Consider the following 22,981-nt stretch of genomic DNA (forward strand, 5'->3'; position numbering starts at 1 on the left):
GCTCTTTTGCGTGCTCCGGTGCCCGAAGCGTTTCCCTTCAGCGATCAGAGCCGCGTTAAGCGCTCGATCGCCTTAGAGCAACGCGTTAGGGTTTTAGTGAGCACACAGCTCATTTTTAACCCTCCAACCCCCGCAATTACACTGTGTTTGCGGCTGGACAGCTCTCTTTCAGAGAGTGATGCCGCGATCGCGGATCACGCGTAGAGACCGTTGGTCTCCTTGTTTACTGACAGGAGTGCGGGGGGAGGGGCTTCCCTCTGTATTTTTAAGGGAGTTTCCTCCTGTCTTGAACCTCTCTGTGTCCCTCCATGCAGTCCTCTCAGGACCACAATACCTACCCCACCCTGTCCCCAGGGGAGGGCACCTCTCTGCAGACTATCTAAACGATAGTGTGGCCAAACTATCTGACCACGTCTTGCATGTTTGGGGGGACGGGGGCTGACCATAGAACTGCGGCGGCCCCCAAGAAAATTTGCAAGCACGACGCGGGGCACCTGGAAGGCTTCGATATCCTTACCGAAGACTTCCATAACAGTGCGCGCACGCTGAAGCGACCACCCTCCCGGGAGGGTTCTGACCAAGGATAGACCGGTGAAGCGGTTCACCACATACCAGACCCGGAGGCAGGGTCACCCAAGCGGGTCGAGGGGGGCATAGAGGGGGATTCTTCCTCTGAGGAGGAGCAGGATTCAGGGCGTCTGTGGCGTCCGACCTCTAACTTGACAGACCCGCAGGAGGCTGAGGACTCCGACTCTGAAATGTTTCAACCAGAGGATATTTACCACCCTAGATCCTCTGAATGGCGCCCGGAGAAGAGAGTGGCGGACTATGTCACCAGTAAAATTTGGCAGCCTCTAGATAAGGAGGTTAGGGCCCGGCTGAGGTCCGAATGCCCTTGCCCTACTCTGCCAGACAAAGTAGCGGCGACACCAGAGATTGACCCGAAGATGTGCACATTCTTTGCGAAATACGTGAAAGACCCCAAAAAGGGCATCGACCGCTCCTGGAGAGGATGCCAGGACAAACTGTTGGACGTCCTGGGACCTCTAACACAGATCATACAACTTGCTGAACACACGAAGCGCACCAATACTCCCCTGCCTACGGATATCGTAGCGGGATGAGCCCAGCGGAGAGTCGACGATCCTTACTCATCAAGATCGACCCCAAATTAGGAGAACTCTCCAACTTAGAGGCAGGGGCTATTGCCCGAGGGAACTTGTTTGGCGACCCTTTTGTGAAGGAGTTGGGCAAGTTTGTGGCCACCTTCTCAGCGCTTGATAAGGCGCAAACCTCCATAAAAAAGATCTTCCCGGGGAAGGTTTTTGGAGGGGCCGGAAGAGGCAGGGGTCGCTCTACCGGCCACATGTACCAGCAAGGCCCCAGTTCCGACCCCTCCAGAAACAATGGAAGGAGATACGGCCGACAAGGCGCATTCTTCCCCAATCGGGGTAGAGGGAAAAGCAGAAGAGGCACCCGGGACGGAGCGAACGCTCCCGGAGGTACCAACGGTGAGCATTACCCTTTTTTCCCCTCGAATTCTCGGGGGAGGCTGCGGTTCTTCACACACAAGTGGGCCCAATTAACATCGGACGCCTGGGTTGTCCAGACGGTGTCTCTATGTTCCACATAGAGTTCTGGGGAACTCCGGTCTAGGAGGTACCGCCGCGGCCTTTGGCCTTTTCGGAGTCAGACACCGCGCTGATAGACTCGGAGGTCCAAGATCTCCTGCGCAAGGAAGCCATTCGTGCCTCTGTCTGTCACCCCAGAGGTTTCATGAGCAATCTTTTTCTCGTGGAGAAAAAAAGGACAAAGGTTTCCGGCCAGTCACCAATCTCAAAGCCTTCAACGAGTGGGTTCTTAAACAAAATGGAAGGCATTCACATGCTCAGGGATCTCCTGCTGCACGGGGATTGGCTAATTCGGCTAGACCTCAAGGAAGCTTACCTGACGGTCCCGATTTTTCCCCCTCATCGCCGATTCCTGCAATTCCTCTGGAGGGATCAGGTGTTCGAGTTCACGTCCCTGCCCTGTGGTCTATCGTCGGCACCTTGGTGCTTCACGAAGCTGCTGAAACCAGTGGTGGAGTACCTACGGTCTCTGGGGATCCGTTTGATCATTTACCTCGACAACATCCTCCTGATGGACCAGTCCCGCTTGCGGCTAATATCAAATGCGAACACAACTATTCAGCTCCTCCAAAACTTGGGGTTCGTGATAAACTCCCAGAAGTCGGACCTTCTTCCCTCTCAGTCCATGACCTTCCTGGGTTTCCTCATCGACTCCCAGGCTGCCTCCCTCAGTCTCACGGGCTAGAAGATACCCAAAATCAAGAAAGAGTTGTTGAAGGTCTTTAGGCGTGACAGGATCTCGCGCTAGCAATTGGCCAGAGTGGTGGGACTCCTCTCATTCTCGATTCAGGCCATCTGCCCGGACCCGCTTCACTACAGGGCCCTTCAATGCCTGGAGGCTCACCACCTGCGACGCGGCCTTACTTATTCTGAACTGACAACTCTCCCCCAGGAGGCACGGACGGGGATCCAGTGGTGGCTGGACCAAATGGAGGCGTGGAATGGCAGGGCGATCTTCGGAGTTTCGCCAGACCTCGTGATAGAGCCGGACGCCAGCCGTTGTGGCTGGGGGGCTCGATGTGGGGATGTCTCATTCGGGGGACGCTGGACCCCACGGGAACTTAACCTTCACGTCAACTGCCTGGAACTCCTAGCGGGATCCTTCGCGATCAAGTCCCTGACGAAGGACAAGGTCTCCTGTTGCATTCTCTTGAGAATGGACAACATATCGGCGGTGCAGTACATAAACCGTTTGGGGGGCACCCGCTAGGCCCTAGAGGAACTGGCGAAGGATTTCTGGCACTTCTGCCTCTAATGGCAGATATCGGTGATGGCGGAGTACCTTCTGGGCTCCCAGAACACCTTCGCGGACTGGAACTCCAGATATCTGGAGGATCCCAGCGATTGGCGACTGGACAGAGCTGTATTCCTCGTGCTCTTGAAGCGCTGGGGTCCCTGTTCAGTGGACCTCTTTGCGTCCAGGTGGAATGCCCACCTACCACAATACTTCAGCTGGCATCCAGACCCCGGTGCGACGGCGGTAGACGCGTTCCTACAGGATTGGGGGGCGGGATCAGAGTTATGCATTCCCCCCTTTCCTCCTAATCCCGAGAGTGACAGCGCAGGTACGTCACCAAGGGGCTACAGTGATCCTGATTACTCCACTTTGGAAGTCACAGGTGTGGTTTCCTTCCCTTCTGGAACTCTCTTGCGATCTTCCGATTCAGCTTCCGGTCTTCCCGACCATTCTATTGAATCGAGAAGGACAGTCACACCCGCTGGTCCTTCAGGGCCATCTCTCTCTGGTATCCTGGAGGATTTCCAGTCTCGCTGGACGGACCACAGACTTTCACAGGAGGCTGAGAGATTTATCAGGCAAGCTTGGGCCTCGAGTACCTGTAAAAGATACAAGTCAGCCTGGGATCCCTGGGCTCGTTAGTGTGTGGGAAGGCACATCGATCCCATGGGGGCCCAGGTTACGGATGTCTTAAATTTCTTAGCCGCTCTTGCGGAGGCGGGTCAGTCCTACTGCTCGATTAATTTGGTTCGATCTGCGATATCGGTGGGACATCCCCCCCATTAACAATTACCCGGTGGGGGAGCACCCATGGGTCTGCAAGCTACTTAAAGGCATCCGGTTGACCAGACCTCCTGCACCCAGGTACGCCACATTGTGGAACGTCAACCAGGTTCTACGCCTGTTGCTCTCTTGGCAAGACAACCAGTATCTTTCCTGGAAGGAATTGTCAGCAAAGTTAGCTATTCTGCTCTGCCTCATCTCGTGTAAGCGTGTCTCGGATGTGATAGCTCAGGACATATCCGCTAGGGTTTTCTATCCAGAGGGTGTGACATTCACGATTTCTAGACGTACGAAGTGTAATACCAGTTTGGTAACCTATTCTGCTTTTGAACATACGCCCAAACTGAGTGTGGTAAGGTGTCTGAAGGCATATGAGGAAGTGACAGCCGAATTTCGGCCCCCAGGGGAACAACAATTGTTGATTTCCATAAAGAAACCCTTTAGAGCAGTTTCCTCCCATTCCATTGCTAGGTGGGTCAAATGGATTTTGATGGAAGCGGGCATCAATGTGCAGGTCTTTGGGGCACACTCCACTTGGGGGGCCATGGCCTCCAAAGCAGTACAGCTAGGGGGAAGGCTGGAGGACATCATGAACGCGGCCGACTGGTCGTCGGAATCCACGTTTAAAAAGTTATATTTTAAACCCATCCACGAAGCAGCCTCTTTGGTGGTAGGTAAGCTTTAAACATGCATAATCCTCACCTCCGGTCCTGACGTACAATGAGACATTTCCTAGCTATCGAGAAGGAAAGTTTCAATTCTATTAAGAACACGGAGGCGAGGATTATCCTGCCCGACATTGCGGGCATGTCGCCCACCCAGGAGCGGATTCACCGGATCTGGAGGTGGTATTCATTTTTTCCTGATTTGATAATGAGGTTATCTAAGGTTGAATTCGTTCAAGCCTGTTAATTATGTTTGCAAGCATTATCGTTCCTTATAATGAGGGGAGAGGTATCTCCGGACTGTTTGCTTACTTCACCTGTTTATACATTAAAGGACACAGGTCCCAATCTCATTGTTTCACATTTCTTCCTAGGAACAGAAACCGCACCAACCTAACGACAGCTTAACTTCCTATTGCAGTGAAGTCGAGGACGGACGTCGACACGGTTGGATACTGTCGGATAGAACAGTGATTGGACATTTGTTGCCGTGGTGATGCTGTCCCACTGGTATTGTAGTTCATTTTTCTATATTGTTGAACTTTGAACCTGCTGTTAATAAAAAGTGAAGAAAGATGATGCATAATCCTCACCTCCGTGTCCTTAATAGAATTGAAACTTTCCTTCTCGATAGCTTGGAAAGTTCTCATTACACACGATACACCTGCAAAATGTGTGTGAAGTGTTAAGATGTGATGTCACTTCTTGTGATGTCAGTTGCCATGAGGTCATGAGTTGTGATGTCACTTCCTATGATGCCATGATGTCACTTACATACTGCCTAACATGGTTAGTCCCCCCACTTCTTTTATTAGGACGTGTGCCCTGCGTAAACGATTCCCTCACATTCTCAAAGCATTTCAAAAACATGTTTCGGAAACAATAGCTCCTGCGGCTTCTTGTTATTTAGGCAGGCTGAAAACAAAAGCATTAAAATCAGAATTGTAGTAAGAGATTACGCACCAGAGGCACCGTCCTTCTTTACCTGGGTCTTCTTGGTATTCAGATGAATCAGGTTACCCGCGGCATGGATCAGCTACAGTCATTCAATAAAGTCAGTATTTAACTGAAAGCTGTGCAGCAAATTATGTGATGGGCTCGGCATTGTAAAAAGTTATATCTAGCATGCGGCCCCTTGGCCAATCAAAAAAGGGTTTACAGTCTCCCACACCTACCAGCCAATTAATAGTAAGGACTCAGTTAGCCAATTCTAAAGCAAGTGTTGTCCAACGTCCAATCCAAGCTTATCACGCGTCACAACCACTGCAACGCTGTTTCTCCTCCGTGTACAGTGCAGTGAAGTTCCAGCGGGGTGTGCCTTTCGGCATCGGCGACGTCATACGCGGAAGTTGGAGTTTGTCTATTAGTTAGTTGTTAGGGAAGTCGTTGACGTCTCATGCGGAAGTTTTGGACTAAAGTGTAAGAGGACACGGAGTTTGAGAAAATGGGAGGCTCTGCTAGTCTGCTGTCCAAGGAGTTGATCTCGGAGTACCAGGTACAGTATGGGGAAGATTCTAATGACTATCTTTTATCCAGTAAAGTCCGTAGTTTAATCCTTTCTTTCATGAAAGTGATGCCCTTTCACCTCACCTTTTTCGTATGTAGGTTCACGAGCAGTCATTTTATTTACACGTCAAGGATTGAAGCTTAGCATTAACTTTTTGCACCCCGTTTGTTACCTTCGCCTCGCAGTCTAGCAGTAATCTTGTAATGTACTCTGTACCTAGTAATGCACTATGTATCACTGATGGTTATTTTATTCAAACAAAAATGAAATGCCGAATTGACGTTAACAACACTTGCCGCGACCTTCAGTTGCTCTTAGTTTATCATACTATGGACTTTCCTGCGATATGTTGTTCGCCATATATGCTTGTCAAGTGTATATAATACATGTTTAACGTGTCTGCTGTGAGCACTGCAGGTAACCCCGAAATTACACGTTTGAATGCCAGCAAAGGGAGTTTTCGGCCTGGGCTGCTTGAATACGCAGCCCTAGGAATGCTTCAGCTGTCACAGGAGCATGAGAAGTGGAGTGTGCACTAGCCAGGGCACCAGTTAATGCTTTATAGGTCAATGAACCAGTATCTTGAACGGCTGTTATTTAAATTACAACTAGCAACAAAATGCCCGGTTACATGCCAGTGAACTTCAAACTTTATTGTCCTTAGTCCTTAATGTCCTCATCTAAGTCATTACCTTTTTTTTTTTAATAACCACTTTTTATTGATTTAAACAACATTAATGACACACAATGTGACCAGTTCTACACATTAGGCACAATTTCAATATACTTGTATTAAGTTCCCACATCCAAACTGTGATGATCCCACCACTTGCCCAGGATCTTTTTATGTTTTCGGGGGCAGCAGTGCGCCTCTTAAATCGACTGTTTCTGCTGGGCACACTAGTCTACCCTCCCACCCCATTCATGGTGCCATCGCAGGGGTTTCCGGGGTTTCCAGTTGCGGGCAATGTCATGATTGGCCACTAGAGTGGTTACCCCCCCCCCCCCCACCTCTTCTCATAAGCCCCGCAGTGCAGTCCTAGGGGTAAGTTCAACCTGGTGGCCCACAACTATGGAGCGCTCCTTCCCTATCCCCTTCCAAAAGAGGTCCAGTTTTGGACAAGCCCAAACCATGTTGAAGAATTTGCCTCTGCCAGGGAACAACGTGCACACATGGCCTGGGAGGCCCTGCCGGCTCTGTGAAGTTAAGTTAGATCATGCGGAGGCGCAAGGAGATAGCCATTTCACTAGGGGCCAATCTGGAATTGTGTCAGTCATCGTTATCAAGGTCACCCACCCATGCCTCCCACTGCAAATGCAGGTCTGGGAAGCGGTCTGGAGCATAATTATGAGACAGCGGAAAATGCTGGAGATGGCTCCCTTACCCAGTCTTCTCATTAAGACCTTAGCTTCAAGAGGGTTGAATTCAGGAATTTGTTCGCCTTTTGTGGTGTGCGCTGATAAGGCATGGTGCAGTGGCAGATATTGCTGAAACTGTGTGTGGGAGAGCTGGTATTGCTCCTATTTTTCCTGAAACAACAGTATTGCCTCACATCGCAAGACATCCCCAAAGTGAATTATTCCTGTTCTGTCCCACCTCACAAAGCCCTGCAGGCCAGCAGTGTGGTGTAATCACATCCGCTGCCACAGTGGGGTAATCCCGATGAGTCTGCATTCCTATCCAGTTAATCGAAGCGCTGCCTTCCAGCATAGCAGAGTCACACGTGTACAGTCAGGGAGTGCTTTGGGGGCTCAAGCCTTGTAAAGCAAGACCAGGAGCCTGTCGAGGCCTACCAGGGTCCATTCCTCCTAGTAAGCAGGGTCATCCCACCCCCGTTAAACCAGTCATTAATTGTTGTTGCACAGTACGTAGTAACCATGGAGGACTGCCATTCCCATTCCTCCACCGGAATGGGACTGTCATCCAATGACAAAGGCCACACAGTGTCGGCCCTCCCACCCAGAAAAAGGCAGCAACCTCCAAAGCCAATGCCTGAAATCATCTCCTAGGGATCAAAGGGGGGGGGGGAAGTACGAACACATGTATAATAAGCACAGTAGAATCATCATTTTAAACAAGGATTCTCACCTCAGGGCGTTCAAAGGCAAGCAGCTCCACCATTGCAGGTCTCTGTTCAACCCGACTGCCAGGGGATTTAGGGTAAAGCTCCATGCTAATTCCAGGAAACGGGAGATGTAGTTGCCTAAGTATTTCAAGGTTAGGTTGCGATGTGGGATTGCGGCCCACCAAGAACCACCACCTGCATCTCCCTTGATTGGCACCAATAGGGATTTAGATTATTTGACTTGGAGGACTGTGGGTTCTCCAGGAACATCAAAATATCATCTGCCTATAGTACTATATGCTCTTCCAGTCCACCTCCCCAGGACCATCACAGCACATGAGGCATGCCAATGGCTCAATCACAAAGGCAAATAAAATTAGGGAGAGGGAACAGACCTGGAGGGTGCCCTTACAGGTTAGGAAGGGCGGTGTGAGAGGGCCCCATTTACCCGAACCTGGGCGGTTGGGCTAGCATATAAGAGACCAGTAAGTTTACAGAAGTGTTGGGTGCTCCTGTTTGGCATGAACCCACATTGATCCGGGTGGATCAGATAGGGTAGGGCCAGGCAACTAAGACCTTTGCAAATACTTTGGCATCAATAAAGGAGATAGGCCTACATGAGGAACATCGCTCTAAGGGATGCCACGTCTTGGGGATCACTATCACAGTTATTACTTTTGAGGTGAACTCCACCTCAACCAGGAGAAAAAAAAACGAAAGTGGTGGGGTAAATCACCCCCTCCCCCATGGAGTAGTGCAAACATTCCTCTTACACACATCACTTCCTGATCATACGAAGCCACATGAAAGCCAGCTGACAAGGTGGACTTGGCAGGTCGTAATGATTGTGACATAGCATTGAAAACCTTGTTAACCTGATATGATCTAACAAAAGTGACAAAGAAATCTTCAGACATTCTATAACTCTCAGACCTCTGGTGATACAGTTCCACTGCTCTTTTAAAATATAACAAATGAAAATGGAAAAGGGAGATAACGCAGGATACAAAACCTCTTGTTCCCTGTGCATCTTGGATGCTCGCTTCAATAGGAAAGCGAGATTATGTTTAAACAATACTCCATCTTCCAAAATATTTATGAAAGGAGGTTTGCATAACAATGTACCTAGCTCCACAATCTTTCTAGCCAAGGTAATAGACACTAGGAATGGCACTTTGAAGGGCAAGTATCTAAAGTCACCAGGAAAAAGAGGTTTAATAGATGCACCCTGTAATGCTTTCAAAAGCAAAGGCAAATCCCAGGGAGGGACCGAAGGTGTTAACATAGGTCTAGTAATAGCAAAACTCTATAATAGTCTAACAACCTAATCAAAGTCATTATTGGCATTCGAACAGGGACCAACGTTCCCAAAAGGGCCATATCGCAGCCCACTTGCCGCTTAGCATAGTCACCACCATCATTTAAAAAAAAAAATCCATCTAGGAGGAATTCTAAAACAGAGGAAGCATCACATTTGACAGCTGAAAGAGATTTAGAAGCACATCATACATCAAACTTTTTCCAATGCTGGGAGTAGGATTTTACATAGAAGGGTTTTTAGAGCCTTGAATAATTTCAGCTAAGTGTTTAGATACCCCTCGTGTCTGAAGCCCAGTCCTCTTCTCAATCTTCATACAGACAGAGCCAGTCTCGGGAGAGGTAGACCCCCTGTTGATTTGAGAGTGAATAGAGACAACATAATTCTTCAGGGAGGAAGGAAAGCCAGGCTCTTCAAAAGCAGAAACCAAAAGTGTCTCAACCAGAAGAACGGAATTACCACTATAATTTCCACTTTCTCTATCTGAACACTTGAGAAGGCAAGGTATAAGAGGAATAGATGAGATTGCATATTGCAGGTGAAGAGGCCAAGTTTAAGATCTATCATCCATGTTTCTGGATCCGATTATTGAAAGAACCCTGGAAGTTGAGAGTTGTCTGTGAAGGCAACCTGATACAGAAACAATTCCCTGAACTTCTGACATATGTGGGAAAATACCAGATGAGAGAGGGACTGGGTTAAAGGCAAGGAGAATACTCTGCCCAGTTTGTCTGCTACTGTATCGTCCCCCCCCTTCCCCACCCCCACCTCCTCCCGATCTGAGTTGTTTTCAGGGAAAGGAAATCTTTCTCTGCCCAGGCCTCAATTTTCAAGGCAATCAGATTGAGAGAAACATACTTTTCCCCCCACCTTGCTCACACGCAATACTGCAGTTGTTTTGTTTGTTCTGATGAACACATACTGATTTAGAATCTACCCCCTGCCTGAAATGTAACAGAGCTTGGAAAATTGCAGACAACTCCTTCCAGTTTGAAGTCTTTGTCTTGTCCTTTGCAGACCATATCCCTTGTTACTTCTTGGTAAGCAGTGTTGCTCCTCAGCCTAAGGGGCTGGCATCCATTATTAAAGCAATCTCTGGGGAAGAATGAAAAGGAAACCCTCTTCTCAAAGAATCCTCCTTCAGCCACCATTGAAGTTTACCCCTGATCATATCCGTAGCTGGGATACTCTTCTCCCAGACCATATATAACAGTCTCCAGTATTTCGCCAGATGAGCGAGTAGAAGTCTCATATATAGTCTTGCTGACGGGACTAATAACACACAGGAAGCCATATGACTTTGAACTTTCAGCCACAATTTTGCAGTTGCTTATCTGAGATAATAGAGAATAGAGAGTTGTCCTCAATTTCACTGCTCTTTCCTGTGGAAGAAAGACCATGCCCAAGTCCATCCTGAAATGGGATCCAATGAAAGTTCTGCCCTGAGTAGGATCTAACCTACATTTCTCTTAAGTTTATTAGAAGGCTGTACCTCTATAGGCAGTTCCTCATTACCCGTCAGCCTCTAAATGCATCTACCTCAGCCCCTCAATGCATGCAGAAATCAGTCATCCACATATGGGTAAACACTCTAGCCTGGTAGATGGAGAAGCACTACCAAAAGTGTCATCGTATTTGTAAAAACCCTTGGAGCAGACTTTATGCCAAGGGGCAATACCTGGAACTGAAAGTGCCTTTTCTGCACACACAAAATATGAGTTATTTTTGATTGATCCTCGCTGTCGGATATTTAAATACAGATGTGTTAGATCTATTGTCTGAAATTAAAGAAATAATTATCTGAACTGTTTCTATCTTGAAAATAATTCTCCTTATCAGTTTGCTGACTCCTGTTAAATGTATAATCGGGCTGAATCAACATGAGGGTTTGGGGACTAGGAAGATCCTTGAAAACACTCCCCTGGCCCATTCTGATTTTGGAACTGGTATCACTGCTTCTTTCTGTACCAGACTGAGAATTGCTGCCTTCAGATTAAATTTCCTTAGCATATTTGGAAGATCTGGCGAAGGAATGATCCCTTTATTGAAGGGAGACTCCAGAAAATCTATCTGATATCCCTTCTTCACCATCTGAAGTACCCATGCGTCTGAATACATTCTGAGGTAGCAAGGAAAAATCCTATCCTCTCTCCCACCGGGAGGAAAGTTCTGTTCCTTGAATAGTCAGGAACACTGACATCTGTAAGGCGATCCCAACTTCCTTTCTGATCTCCCTGTTTTCTGGGTCCCTTTCCCCTCAGTCTTCTGTAGAGACAACACGGCTGTTGTAGCTGCTGTCCAAACCATCTAGAAAGCTTTCAAAAGGAGTATGTAGAAAAGGAAAATCCAATAAGAACACTACTTCTTTCCCCAGGACTTCCAGAAGTTCTGAACACTGCATCCTGTCTTGTACTGATTTAAAAATGCCCTTAATATCAGAAATTAGTGACTGCAAAGTGTAAGCCCCATATATACGTATCTTCATTGGTAGAATAGCTCCAGCATAGGATTTCTTTACTGCCGAATACATTTTTTTTTCTAGTTTGGTCCTTAAAAATACTCTCATCAGCCATATTCATTGTGCCAACCAAGCTGGCGACCAAAGAATCCACTATCACAGACTCAGGCATGGACTACTTTGAGTCTTCTAAGGGATATACCGTGGACTTGAAATGAGGGGCATTGATTTTGTCTGGCCCTTCCATTCTTTCTTTACTGCGTTCACAACGTGTTGATGAATTGGTAGGCTTAATGCCGTGAGTTGCTGAAATTGCCTTAAAACAGGTTCCAGGTAGTTCTTCCAAAGCAAATCCCATATCCTCTCCTACCCTGGTCAAAATGTCAGACAGCAGCTCTTCATCAATGTATTTAACATTCAGGTCAGAAGGAACCAAATCAACATCTTCTTTTCTCTACCCCAGAGCTTGAAATAGAGGAATACTGGTCATCCCTTTAGGGCTTAGCAGGTTGAGGAGTATTAACTGCAGACATAGTCTCCAGGACAATCTCCTGAATTCTGTCCTCCAGAGACTTATCCTCCTGTCTAGTCACCTTACTGTCTCTAACAGGAGAATAATTGGGAGAAGAGGATTCAGTAATTCTTCTCTTCTTAGACTGTTTACCCATAATATAGCATTCTGCCGAGTTAGAATTCCTAAACACCCTGTCATGTCCAACACACCACCTACCACATAGTTAAGTTACACCTGAGTGTGATTAATCCTCAAAGCACATGTGCTGAGGTACATTTACTTGTGCCCAAGCCCATTGTACACTCACCCGTGCATGCACTACCATGCCCACTCATGGTTACTGCGCGTCCTCCAGACCACCAGGCATGTCTCTGGTAAGAAACCTTCCAAAGGCAGGGATACTCAAAGTATGTCCCGGGTGCCGCATGCTCCTCTCCTTACCTTAACATGCGGCCCCCTGGTGAACAGCAGCCCTAGCCTGCAGTTTACTCAACTCAGCACAAACATTAAAAAGATGTAAAATAAAGAGGCAAGCATTTATTTAAAGGTTAATTTAAGTTAAAGAAAGGAAGTAATGAGGGTGTCCTGCACTGCTTAGATTTAGAAATGCTTTAATTTTTAAAGACATCTTGCAGCAAAGGTGTAAAAGTATGATAAAGTCCGTTAAAAATTTAAAAAGTGCTCTTCATTAACATGCAGCACCATTTCACCCTATATAAGATTATATCAGTGCATTGAGAAGTATTTTTTAAAGTGATAGTTTTCAAACATGAATTTAGAAACTTTCATTCTTCATCCCCCACCAACTTCCCCAAACACAATACCAATAGTGAACTAAGAGGCACGTCAGTTGTTATGTAAACGTTTTGGGTGGTGTGAGTTTCTATTCTACATGAACAACATTATAGTTTATTAAAACAAACATACAAAGGTTTTGTACAGTAGACATCCTGAAGTCATATTTCGAGAGCTTCATATGTGATAATGAAGAAAAAGGAGGCAAAGTGAAATAAAACAATTGCCTAGGATCACACAATTTAAATGGAGAAGCCGGGATTAACCCAAGTTTTTGGTTTCAAATTGTGCTATTCAGACTCTAGATGTATATGTTTCAATTCCCTTAAACCTACCTTTCCGCCTATCCCTCCAACCTTCGACCGCCATCCTGCAGACCCTACTTTGTGGCCCCCGGGAAAATGTTTGCAACAAAGGGGTGGTAAAGATATATTCCACCTGCTGGCACCCTACAAGATACTCCACTCCAGTAGAGGCAAGCAGCTGGGCACAGAATGGTCCATTCGGTGCTGGTATTCTGGACAGTTGCACAGGAGGCATCTGGAAGCATTTTCTGTTCTTGTAGCTCAAACAGGCAGTCAGTCAACTGACCATTGGAGTCTCAGCTGGGATCCCTGGGTTCAAGACAAATAGGTCCAGTCTTCATTTTTCAGACAGAAGGGAGGCTCTTCTTCTGGATCCTCTCAGGTCCAGGAGTATTCTGATTTATAGGTTGTGTGGGTGCCACTTTTATACCCAGTTCCAGCCTATGTCTAGGGGATCGAGCTCTTTGTCTAATTCTAACTAACTCTGGTCAGTCCTTCCCCTTCCCGTGAGCCTGGATCCAATCTGTCTATGGTGACAAGCACCAGGCAGACCCAGGGTTGGGCTACATTTGCCAGTGACAGGACAGGCAGCTTCAGAAGTCAGGAAGGGGTGGGCACAGACCTCAAGCTACCCTTTGGAGTTTCGGAAGGGCTTAGCACAACCCCTCAGACCACCCTGCTCAAGAGAGAAACACCCTTCCCCCATACCCAAGGCTCTTTTCCCCCTGTCTGGAAGGAGTACACATCACACCACAGGAGATCCATTAACAGTCATGTGACACGGGCAGAAAGGCACATTTGGTTTAGGCAGGAAAATACCAACTTTCTAAAAGTGGCATTTTCAGAGCAGTAGTTCGAAATCTGATTTTACCATTAAAGAGGATTTTAAATACACTTTATAAGTATAAGAGGTATTTCCCTATCTGATCCCAAACTAAAGTTCGCTATAACTAAGTATAATAAGGTAACCCAGTGTTAGTCTACGGGTGAGTTAGCCTTGCTACATTGAAAAACAACTTGAGAAGTTTTCACTGTCAGGACATGTAAAACCTAAGTACATAGGTACTACTTTATAAATATCATGCACCTTTAGGCCCTGTCTTAGGAGTGACTTTTATAAGTATTTAAAAGGAGGGTTTATTTTGCTAAGTCGAAATGGCAGATTAAAACTACAATAGAGGCTACAGTGGCAGGCTTAGACGTATTTTGTGGTACTACTATAGTGGATAGCACGAGTGCATTTTATTTACAGGCCCTGGGTACAGGTTGTACTATATACTAGAGACTTATAAGTAAAGTAAAAGTGCCAAGTATGGGAAGGCCAATTTTACCATGTTTAATGGTGACAGCATAAGAACTGTGCCACTCGTTACCAGGGTTAAACTGCACAGTCCTAAAGCCAGCAAAAACTGGTTGAGCAGGATAGTAAAGGCAAAACGTCTGAGGGAATACCAAGCTAAGGCCCATATGTAAGAACACATTTTCCCATAGACACAGAACGGGTAAAACCCTTTGATACGTATGGCCCTAAAAGTGGTCTGGTCAAACAGTTTGTTTGTTGCAGAGATCCTTATACAACTGACAGCTCCTCGGCAGGGCCATGGGAATAATGTGGCAAGGGAGGACCACATTGTATGTCAGAGTTGACTAAATGATGCGTAAAGAAAAGGCAAATTATGTGGTGTGATGAGGCACACTTTATGGTAGTGTTACTAATTTATTTTGTCCTTTTTAAACATGTTAAGAACATCTGGGCTAAGCTTGCACTGTTTAGTATCAGTCTAGTATCAGTCTGACACCTAAACAGAGCTATCAGCAACTGAAAATTACCAGTTAAGCTTTGCAGTGGGTTTCCAATGAGCGGTAACCTACATAGCAGCATTTTTGGTATCTTTTGATTGCTTTGAGTTAGAAACAAAATATTTTTGTTAAAATCTACAAATTGTGCAGCAGATAAGGGATTATTTAGTAAGTGTGGCAAATCCATAGTTAAGCAGAAGATACCAAAACTGTATAATCACATAATTCAAATGGCTCTGGTTACAAGATGTTATCCTGGTAAATAGTTCAGTGAGTTACGTGCATACTGTTAACATCTGCATGTAAGCCGTGAATCTTATGTTTATACCCTTGCAGGACTAATCTAACATTTAATTAATCTAATGTAAGTAACATGGGCACTATTCAGCTAGTTATGAATTAACACCTATTAATAAATCACCTGCACATGTATAGTGCTTTACCGTACATTTAATGTGCATTGATTCATGTTATTTGCTTCACAAACCGTGAGCACAGGATGCAACTAACCTTGAACAAATACATTGCTGCAGTCTTTCCTTGTTCTTCTCGAACTATTCTATATGTTGTCTTCACTCTTTATTTTAATAAATCATTTGAATGTCTCTAGAAACCTTGAAAAAAGCTACACTTTGATATTTCATTTCAACAAAATCCTATATTTCTCTTGACATCCTTCCAATATAGGCAACTGATCAGCCAAGCCTATGCTTTACATGTCTTAACTTGGAATGTCTTCTGTGTAAGTTCACATATATGCAATATATAGATAAATGACAAGTATCTTGGTACTGGAACAAAATTATGCTTCTTTAAAGTCTAAGGGCCTGATTTAGATATTGGCGGATGGGTTACTCCGTCACATCCTGTCCGCTAAAATCTTAATCTAATTGGATATAATGGGATTTAGATTTTGGCGGAAGGAATAGGCATCACCTTTGTGGCGAAGTAACCCCTCCACCAATATCTAAATCGGGCCCTAATTCTTAACTCTCTGATTCAACACCAAACTTTGTTATTTCTCTCTAATAGTTGTTACTCCATTGTCAACTGTCTATATAGTGTTTGGGTTAAGTACTCCAAGAGTTTACCTAAATAATCAAAGACATTATTAGGTTAGCCATTAGTCTTTAAAGGTTTTAAAGACAGCCTCCTGGGCATACTCGCATGAGAATGGGTTTTGCCTCATTATTTGCTGACTAGATACAATGCAAATCTTTTTGATAAAGAAAGTATGCTAAGCTAGGATTTCTACCTACTTTAGTATATGGTTCAGAATGTGTGCCTATAATCACTTGAGAAGGTGGAATCGCAACTTTGTAAGTTCAGGAAATGTATATCCGGGGAAGCTCTCGGAGTTGAATGTGGCCTGGCAGGTGCATAGAGTAAGGTGTTGTTTTCTTAGCATTAAACATGGTCAAGACTTTGGCTGGTGCCTGAGCGCTCAGTTTTTTAGCTATAATTTGTAGAAGTGCCATGGAAAAACAATTTTGTCGATAGTTAGAGGGTAAATATGTATTTTGCTTTGGATAAACCTCATTTTTTTCATAGTTTAAATATGAAACTTGGAAACCAAATGAAGGAACCAATTTTGGAACTAAGAAGGTGAACATTGGTTGTAGCTATGGATCAATTATGTCACTGTTAAAAAAAAAAAAAAATCTAGGTTACATCAGATGTTTGGCCTGTTCAGTATTGAATGCAAAAGTACTTAGATGTGACTTTTTTGTCCTACTGGTGCCAGATGCTTTGGCCTTGCAACTCATAAACTCTGGTACATTTTCTTTTCTGTAGAGAGACAGTGTTTAAAAAACAATACAATGTCATTAATCTTTTATGTTGTATGTTATATTCTTACACCATTACTTAATCATTTTATTCCTTTGCTTAAATTGTTAAAGAACAAATCAATTTAACATTGTTTCTTTTGGTTTCCACGATTCTATGATGCTTAACCCGTCCATTTCCACTCACATCTATGTTTGCCGTTCCTTTTTGTGTGGTAAAAAACGATTAGGAAGTTTGCACAAGCAACGAAAACAAGTAACTTTATCCACACCAGAAATCAAAGTGGACTACACTGCATTATCAAGGAAATCTCTTCTTAAGTGCTGTCTATTTGAGATTAATTTAATCAGCCATATGAAAGTAACCAATACGTGGAGGACTCCTAATGGAACAACAGAACACAGTGGATGATGTCCTCTGACCTCATCTGGCTTTATCTGAAAAATGTAGAAATGTGTTTATTTTTGCATAGGCTATGGCTTATTATGAGTAATGACCAATTTTGTGATTGTGTCACCAACCTAGGTTCACAGCAGGGTGCACACCTGCACGCACACACCCAACCTTTCTCCAGCATAAAGAGAGAGGCTTCCCAAGCTGTCTTGTTTAAAAAGACGTGTAACGAGAAATGAAGTCTGCCTTGTGGTGTGTGACGTAGTAGGACCCAGCATGTATTTCTCTCTATGGCACTGTTGGGATAGGGCTTCAATTGCGCCCTGTGATAACATGCAGCACTTATCAACGCTCCCTGCCCATCAAACTTTGGGACCTTGTGAGACTATACCTTATTTTCAACTAGTGCTCTGTGCTAAACTATGCCTCAAGTAATCAAGAAATAAAAAATAACACATGACGTCAATATTATTACCAAATGTGTGCACATAATTCATATTCTTCTGTATAACAAAATATATCATACTGAATCTTCAGGCATTCACAGTATGAACACTACAATCATGAAAAGTTCATAGGAAACTGTTGCTTTATCATTTTTTATAATCCCATCCATGTAAGTTTAAAGAGATTTTGCTACAACCTATGGGTTTGTGATAAAAAGCAGGCAAATAAAAATGTAGCGTCTCTAATGCTTGTGAACGAAGTTCAGAAATACCAACTTCATTATATTGCTTCAGTGGTCCATCAGGTCTTGAAGCACAATCTGCAACAAGTACCAGTAAAGGCCTCTATTCAGGGAATTCCAACAGCGAGACAAAGAGCAAGCCAGAATGAATTTGGTGCATTTGTGTTCCATACTGTTGTGTCTAAATACACCTGAAATTACTACAAAGTTCAAATTCTGTTGACGTCATGTCATGTCACAGGAGATGCAAGATTACAGCCACCATGTTGGATAAGGATAATCCAGCCTTCATGCCTAAGAATAGCGTACATATTGAGTATGTATAATGTTATGTTTTGGATTCACCCAGAATAAAGTATGAGTAAATAATTAATGTAGCACTGGCATCTAAAGAATTTGTTGAACGAATTAAGTTTATCAAAAGCAAAACATAATGACTGTGAGCAACTGATCTTGCGATTCCATCTGAAACGATTTGCACCTCCTTTTACTTGTTAGCGTAATGTTTGCATGACTATCCTTGAGTTCCTGACATGGTGTCTCTGCAATTTCAACCTTACGTTTCCCATTTGGGAAGCCACATCTATGCTTTAGGAGTGCTTTGAGTAACAGATGACCCCCTTTTATTTGTACTCTTTAGGTTGCAGCCTATCAGACATCAGAGCTGTCTGGTTTGCTAAAGACCTCTTGGGGGCATTCAGAAAGTTGACCTAGGAATGCAGTCTGCCCATTGCTTGGCATGGGCTTTGTGGTTTGTAACTCGCATTTCCTTGATTTCCATTTGCTGACTTTTTGTTTTAGGCTGCCCAGTTTGAGTTTGTTCCTTCCCTTGCCAAAACCTTACCCTTTCGACTGCTCCCTTCCTGTAAACAGGGCTGTAAATCTTCTTCTTATCTCATCACGTTTGCTGTGCATTCAAAGGGCGTGGGTGACTATCTTTCTGGTTTCGACTGGAATCCACTTGAAGATCTTGCGGGCATGCAGAGGGTGTTGTAACAGGAAGAGGAGACTGCGTTGACCTGCTGAGTCGTGCTGAGTCCAGGATGATTCCCAGGTTCCGTACTTGGGTGGTGGGGGTGGGCGCGGCTCCAAGGGAGGTAGGCCACCAGGAGTCGTTCCAGGCAGAGGGTTTGCTGCCGAGGATGAGGATCTCTGTTTTGTCTGCGTTTAGCTTGAGGCGGCTTGATTCCATCCAGTTGGCAATGGCGTGAAGTCCATTGTGGAGATTGTTTCTTGCGGTTGTGGGGTCTTTCGTGAGGGAGATGATCAGCTGGGTGTCGTCTGCGTAGGATACTATGTTGATGTGGTGGGATCGTGTGATGTTGGCAAGAGGAGCCATGTAAACGTTGAAAAGTGTTGGGCTGAGGGAGGATCCCTGGGGGACGCCACAGATGGTTTTGGAGGATTCGGACAGGTAGGGCGGAAGGCGGACTCTCTGGGTTCTGCCGGAGAGGAAAGAAGAGATCCAGTCGAGGGCCTTCCCGCGGATCCCGGCGTTGTGGAGGCGTGTTCAAAGGTTGTGGTGACAAACGGTGTCGAAGGCTGCGGAGAGGTCCAGGAGGATGAGCGCTGCGGTTTCGCCTTCGTCGAGTATGGTCCTGATGTCATCTGTGGCAGCAATGAGTGCGGTCTCTGTGCTGTGGTTCTTGTGAAATCCGGATTGGGAGGTACCAAGCACTTTTGTTGTCTTCCAGGAAGCGGGATAGTTGGCTGTTCTTGATTTTTTTCAATGACCTTCGCAGGGAAGGGGGGAGGGAGACGGGCTGGTAATTTTTGGGGCATCTGGGTCCGCTTTGGGTTTCTTCAACAGGGCGTTGACGTCGGCGTGTTTCCATCTCTACAGGAAGGTGGCTGTCTTGAAGGAGCTGTTGATGATGGGCCAGAGGTGGGGGCGATGATGTCGCTGGCTTTGTTGAAGATCTGGTGCGGGCAGAAGTTTGAGGGGGAGCCGGAGTGGATGGAGGCCATGGTGTTGGTGGAGTCTTCCTTGTTGACGTGGGTCCAGGAGCATAGAGGGTTGGTGTTGCTTGGTGCGTTGGGTTCGTGGTTGTCTGTGATTGGCTGGTGGGTCTGGGGTTTGAAGCTGTTGTGGATGTCTTCGATCTTTAGACAGAAGTAAGTGGTGAGGGAGTTGCAGAGCTCCTGTGATGGCGGGGGTTCGTGGGAGCAGGGCCTGGGGTTGGAGAGTTCTTTGATGATGCCGAAGAGCTCTTTGTTGTTGTGAGCGTTGGTGTCTATGCATCTTTTGTAGTAAGTTCTTTTGGTGGTGCGGATCAGCTGATGATGTTTGCGGATGGCAGTCTTGAGGGCGATGTGGTTGGATTCGGTGGGTGCAAGGCGCCAGGTCTTCTGACGCTTGATGGATACTCAGGGTAGGAAACAGTGTTTTTCTAGCACAACAATATTTAAATGAACTGTGTAAGTATTTCAGAATATAACAGAATTAGGAACACAATGAAGCACATTTTTTGTTATTTCTGAAGCGTGTTGGAAACAAATACGTTTATATGATCTAAAGAAATCATTACCTTAGGTGATGCAATTTACACACATTTCCATTTGTGCACTGAGTAGATTTATTATCAAAACTACAACTGTGCAAATGGAATGGTCATTTCAATTGAATTGAAAATGTGTTGTCTGTAACAGCAATGTGCTTCCTTACCATGAATAGTCCAATCTATTCCACTGTGTCTACTCTGCACAACTCCGTACCACTGCACTGTACTCTGCACCACTCCACTCTACACTACTCAACTTTACACCACTCCACGCCACTTCACTCTATGCCACTTCACACTAGGCCTCTCTACTCTACCACTCTACTCTGTGCCAATGCACTCTTCACCACTCTACACCATTACACATTTAGCCACTGCATTCTATACCACTCTAGTCTAGGCCACACCAATCTACTCTGCATAACTCCACTCTATGCTGCTGTACTCTACAACACTTTGCAATTCTGGACTCTGTGCCACTGAACACTATGCCAATACACTCTACACCAATGCACTTTACAACACTCAACTCTATGCCACTGCACTCTATGGCAATCCACTGTGTGCCACTCTAAGCTTCTGCTACTATTCTCTACACCACTTTATTCTATGCCGTTACACTCTATGCCGCTCTTCACAACTGCACTCTACCCTGCACACCTATGCCTCCTCGCTCTTCTCTGAAACAATCTACTCTATGCCACACTGTACACCACTCTACTCCACTCTGCATCACTGTACTGTGTGCCACTGCTCTCTACGCCACTCTACTCATTGCATTGACACTCTGCTCCGCAACACTGCACTGTCTGCCACTGAATTCTACACCACTCTATTATGCACTACTCCACTCTATGCCACTGTACTCTTTACCACTGCACTGTACAGCACTATACTCTACACCCCACTATGCTACTCTACTTTGCACCACTCTATGCCACTGCAATCAGTGCCACTTGACTCTACTCTGCACCTTACACCACTGCACTTTATGGTACCCTACTGTACTCTTCCACTGCCCTCTGCTTCACTCAACTCTCTGCCACTCCACTCTGCGCCACTCTACTCTAAGCCACCACACTTTAAACCATTCTGCTCTAAAAACCACTGGAGGAGCTATATTTGCCAACAAGCAGCTACACAGGTGTTAGTGCTTAGAGTGTAAGGATACAGCACTCTACCTCCCAATGGCCCTAATGCTCAGAGACCATGTACCAAATACCAAAATCCATATATAAAAGGGAGTGCTAAGGTAGTCCAAAGAAATTACCTTTAGTGTTCAAAAAATCCAATAATACGAGAACATTTCTTAAAAGTCTTATCTTATGAAAATACAGTCTTTTTTATAGAAATCCAATGAAGCAGGAGCCATGCTATTGTGTTCCAATCCAAAGTTGTTTCTTTATTCCTTTAATGATCATTCAACATCAGCCCAGCCAACATGTTTCGTTCACAAGATGGGACTTCATCAGGGTTGAAAACAAAGTAAAACATATGTGCATTTATAAATTACAAACAGTAAGACACAACAAGGTGCACACAGTTCACCAAATCCACCTATATGTGGATACAGTAAAACGTATCAAGACCCCCTACATTTAACCTCAACAGAAAAGAAGCAGCAACATAGTACATCATAAATTACACATACCTGACATATTTATCTTCTTGATAAATATCTATACCCTTCTTCTTCACATGTAACCCATTATTATTTACATCAGGTAGTTTGTATTTGGCCAATATTCTAGCCTGTATTCGGCAATATATATCATGCACATATTTTAAAAATGTAAAATAAACAAGTATATAGCCATATGTAGTGTGTCCTACATAACCATTAAAACCTTTAAAACATGTTTTACTTGTAACATAAATATTTGAATTAGTCATACTAAAAGTCTTACAATACCATTTTTTTAGCTCTAAAATTCCCAACTTTCCCCTAGTCACTTTTCTATTCACTTTTTTTTTATTTATTTTTTTACTGTTTCTCTGATGATTCTTCTTTTATAGCACGTCAAAAAACGCTTATGGTTCCTTTCCTGTAGTGGGACCTGAGAGAACAGATAGAAACAAGGCACACTTTTAGATCCTAACCTTATGTAATGTGACAAATGAATCCCTCACTCAGAAGAATCCCAAAATCCTATGGAAGAGTACTTATCTAATAAGTCAACAAGCCCAACAGTAAATAACCTCAATTTCCCAGATAGGTAGAGAACAAATAGGTAACGGGGAATACATTCAGATCCTGATCTTTCATAATGTGACAAATAAATCCACCATTTAGAGAAAATGCCAATATCTTAAGAGAGAGTACTTATCTATTAAGTCAACAAACCCAACAATAAATAACCTCAATTTCCCCAAATCAAGGAGTAAAGAATGAGTCTCCCTACAAAAAACCCTGTCTCTTGTGCCATACTCCATCTGTCAGAGCAATAGCCTGAAAGCAATAACCACTGACCTGTGTATGTTACAAATAAATCCTCGATATATCTTTTCCGCAGAGCCTCCCTGTGCACCCTT

General features: G+C 44.8%; 2 protein-coding genes across 3 annotated transcripts in view; one reads left to right on the plus strand and one right to left on the minus strand.

The window, feature by feature from the left end:
• Positions 1-5,442, minus strand: part of GDPGP1 (GDP-D-glucose phosphorylase 1) — a 48,304-nt gene extending 42,862 nt beyond the window's left edge. The window contains exon 1 of one of the 2 annotated variants that reach the window (XM_069222661.1): positions 5,280-5,442. The gene's annotated coding sequence lies outside the window, so the exon portion shown is untranslated. The remainder of the gene's footprint in view (positions 1-5,279) is intronic. The other variant, XM_069222662.1, reaches the window with a different exon arrangement.
• A 194-nt stretch (positions 5,443-5,636) lies between these two features.
• The window catches only part of CIB1 (calcium and integrin binding 1), a 57,790-nt gene continuing 40,445 nt past the window's right edge, over positions 5,637-22,981 (plus strand). The window contains exon 1 of the mRNA XM_069222663.1: positions 5,637-5,811. Coding sequence (XP_069078764.1) covers positions 5,761-5,811 — 51 coding nt within the window. The 5' untranslated portion in view covers positions 5,637-5,760. The remainder of the gene's footprint in view (positions 5,812-22,981) is intronic.

The sequence above is a fragment of the Pleurodeles waltl genome, chromosome 3_1 (assembly GCF_031143425.1).
Source record: "Pleurodeles waltl isolate 20211129_DDA chromosome 3_1, aPleWal1.hap1.20221129, whole genome shotgun sequence".
NCBI classification, from domain to species: domain Eukaryota; kingdom Metazoa; phylum Chordata; class Amphibia; order Caudata; family Salamandridae; genus Pleurodeles; species Pleurodeles waltl.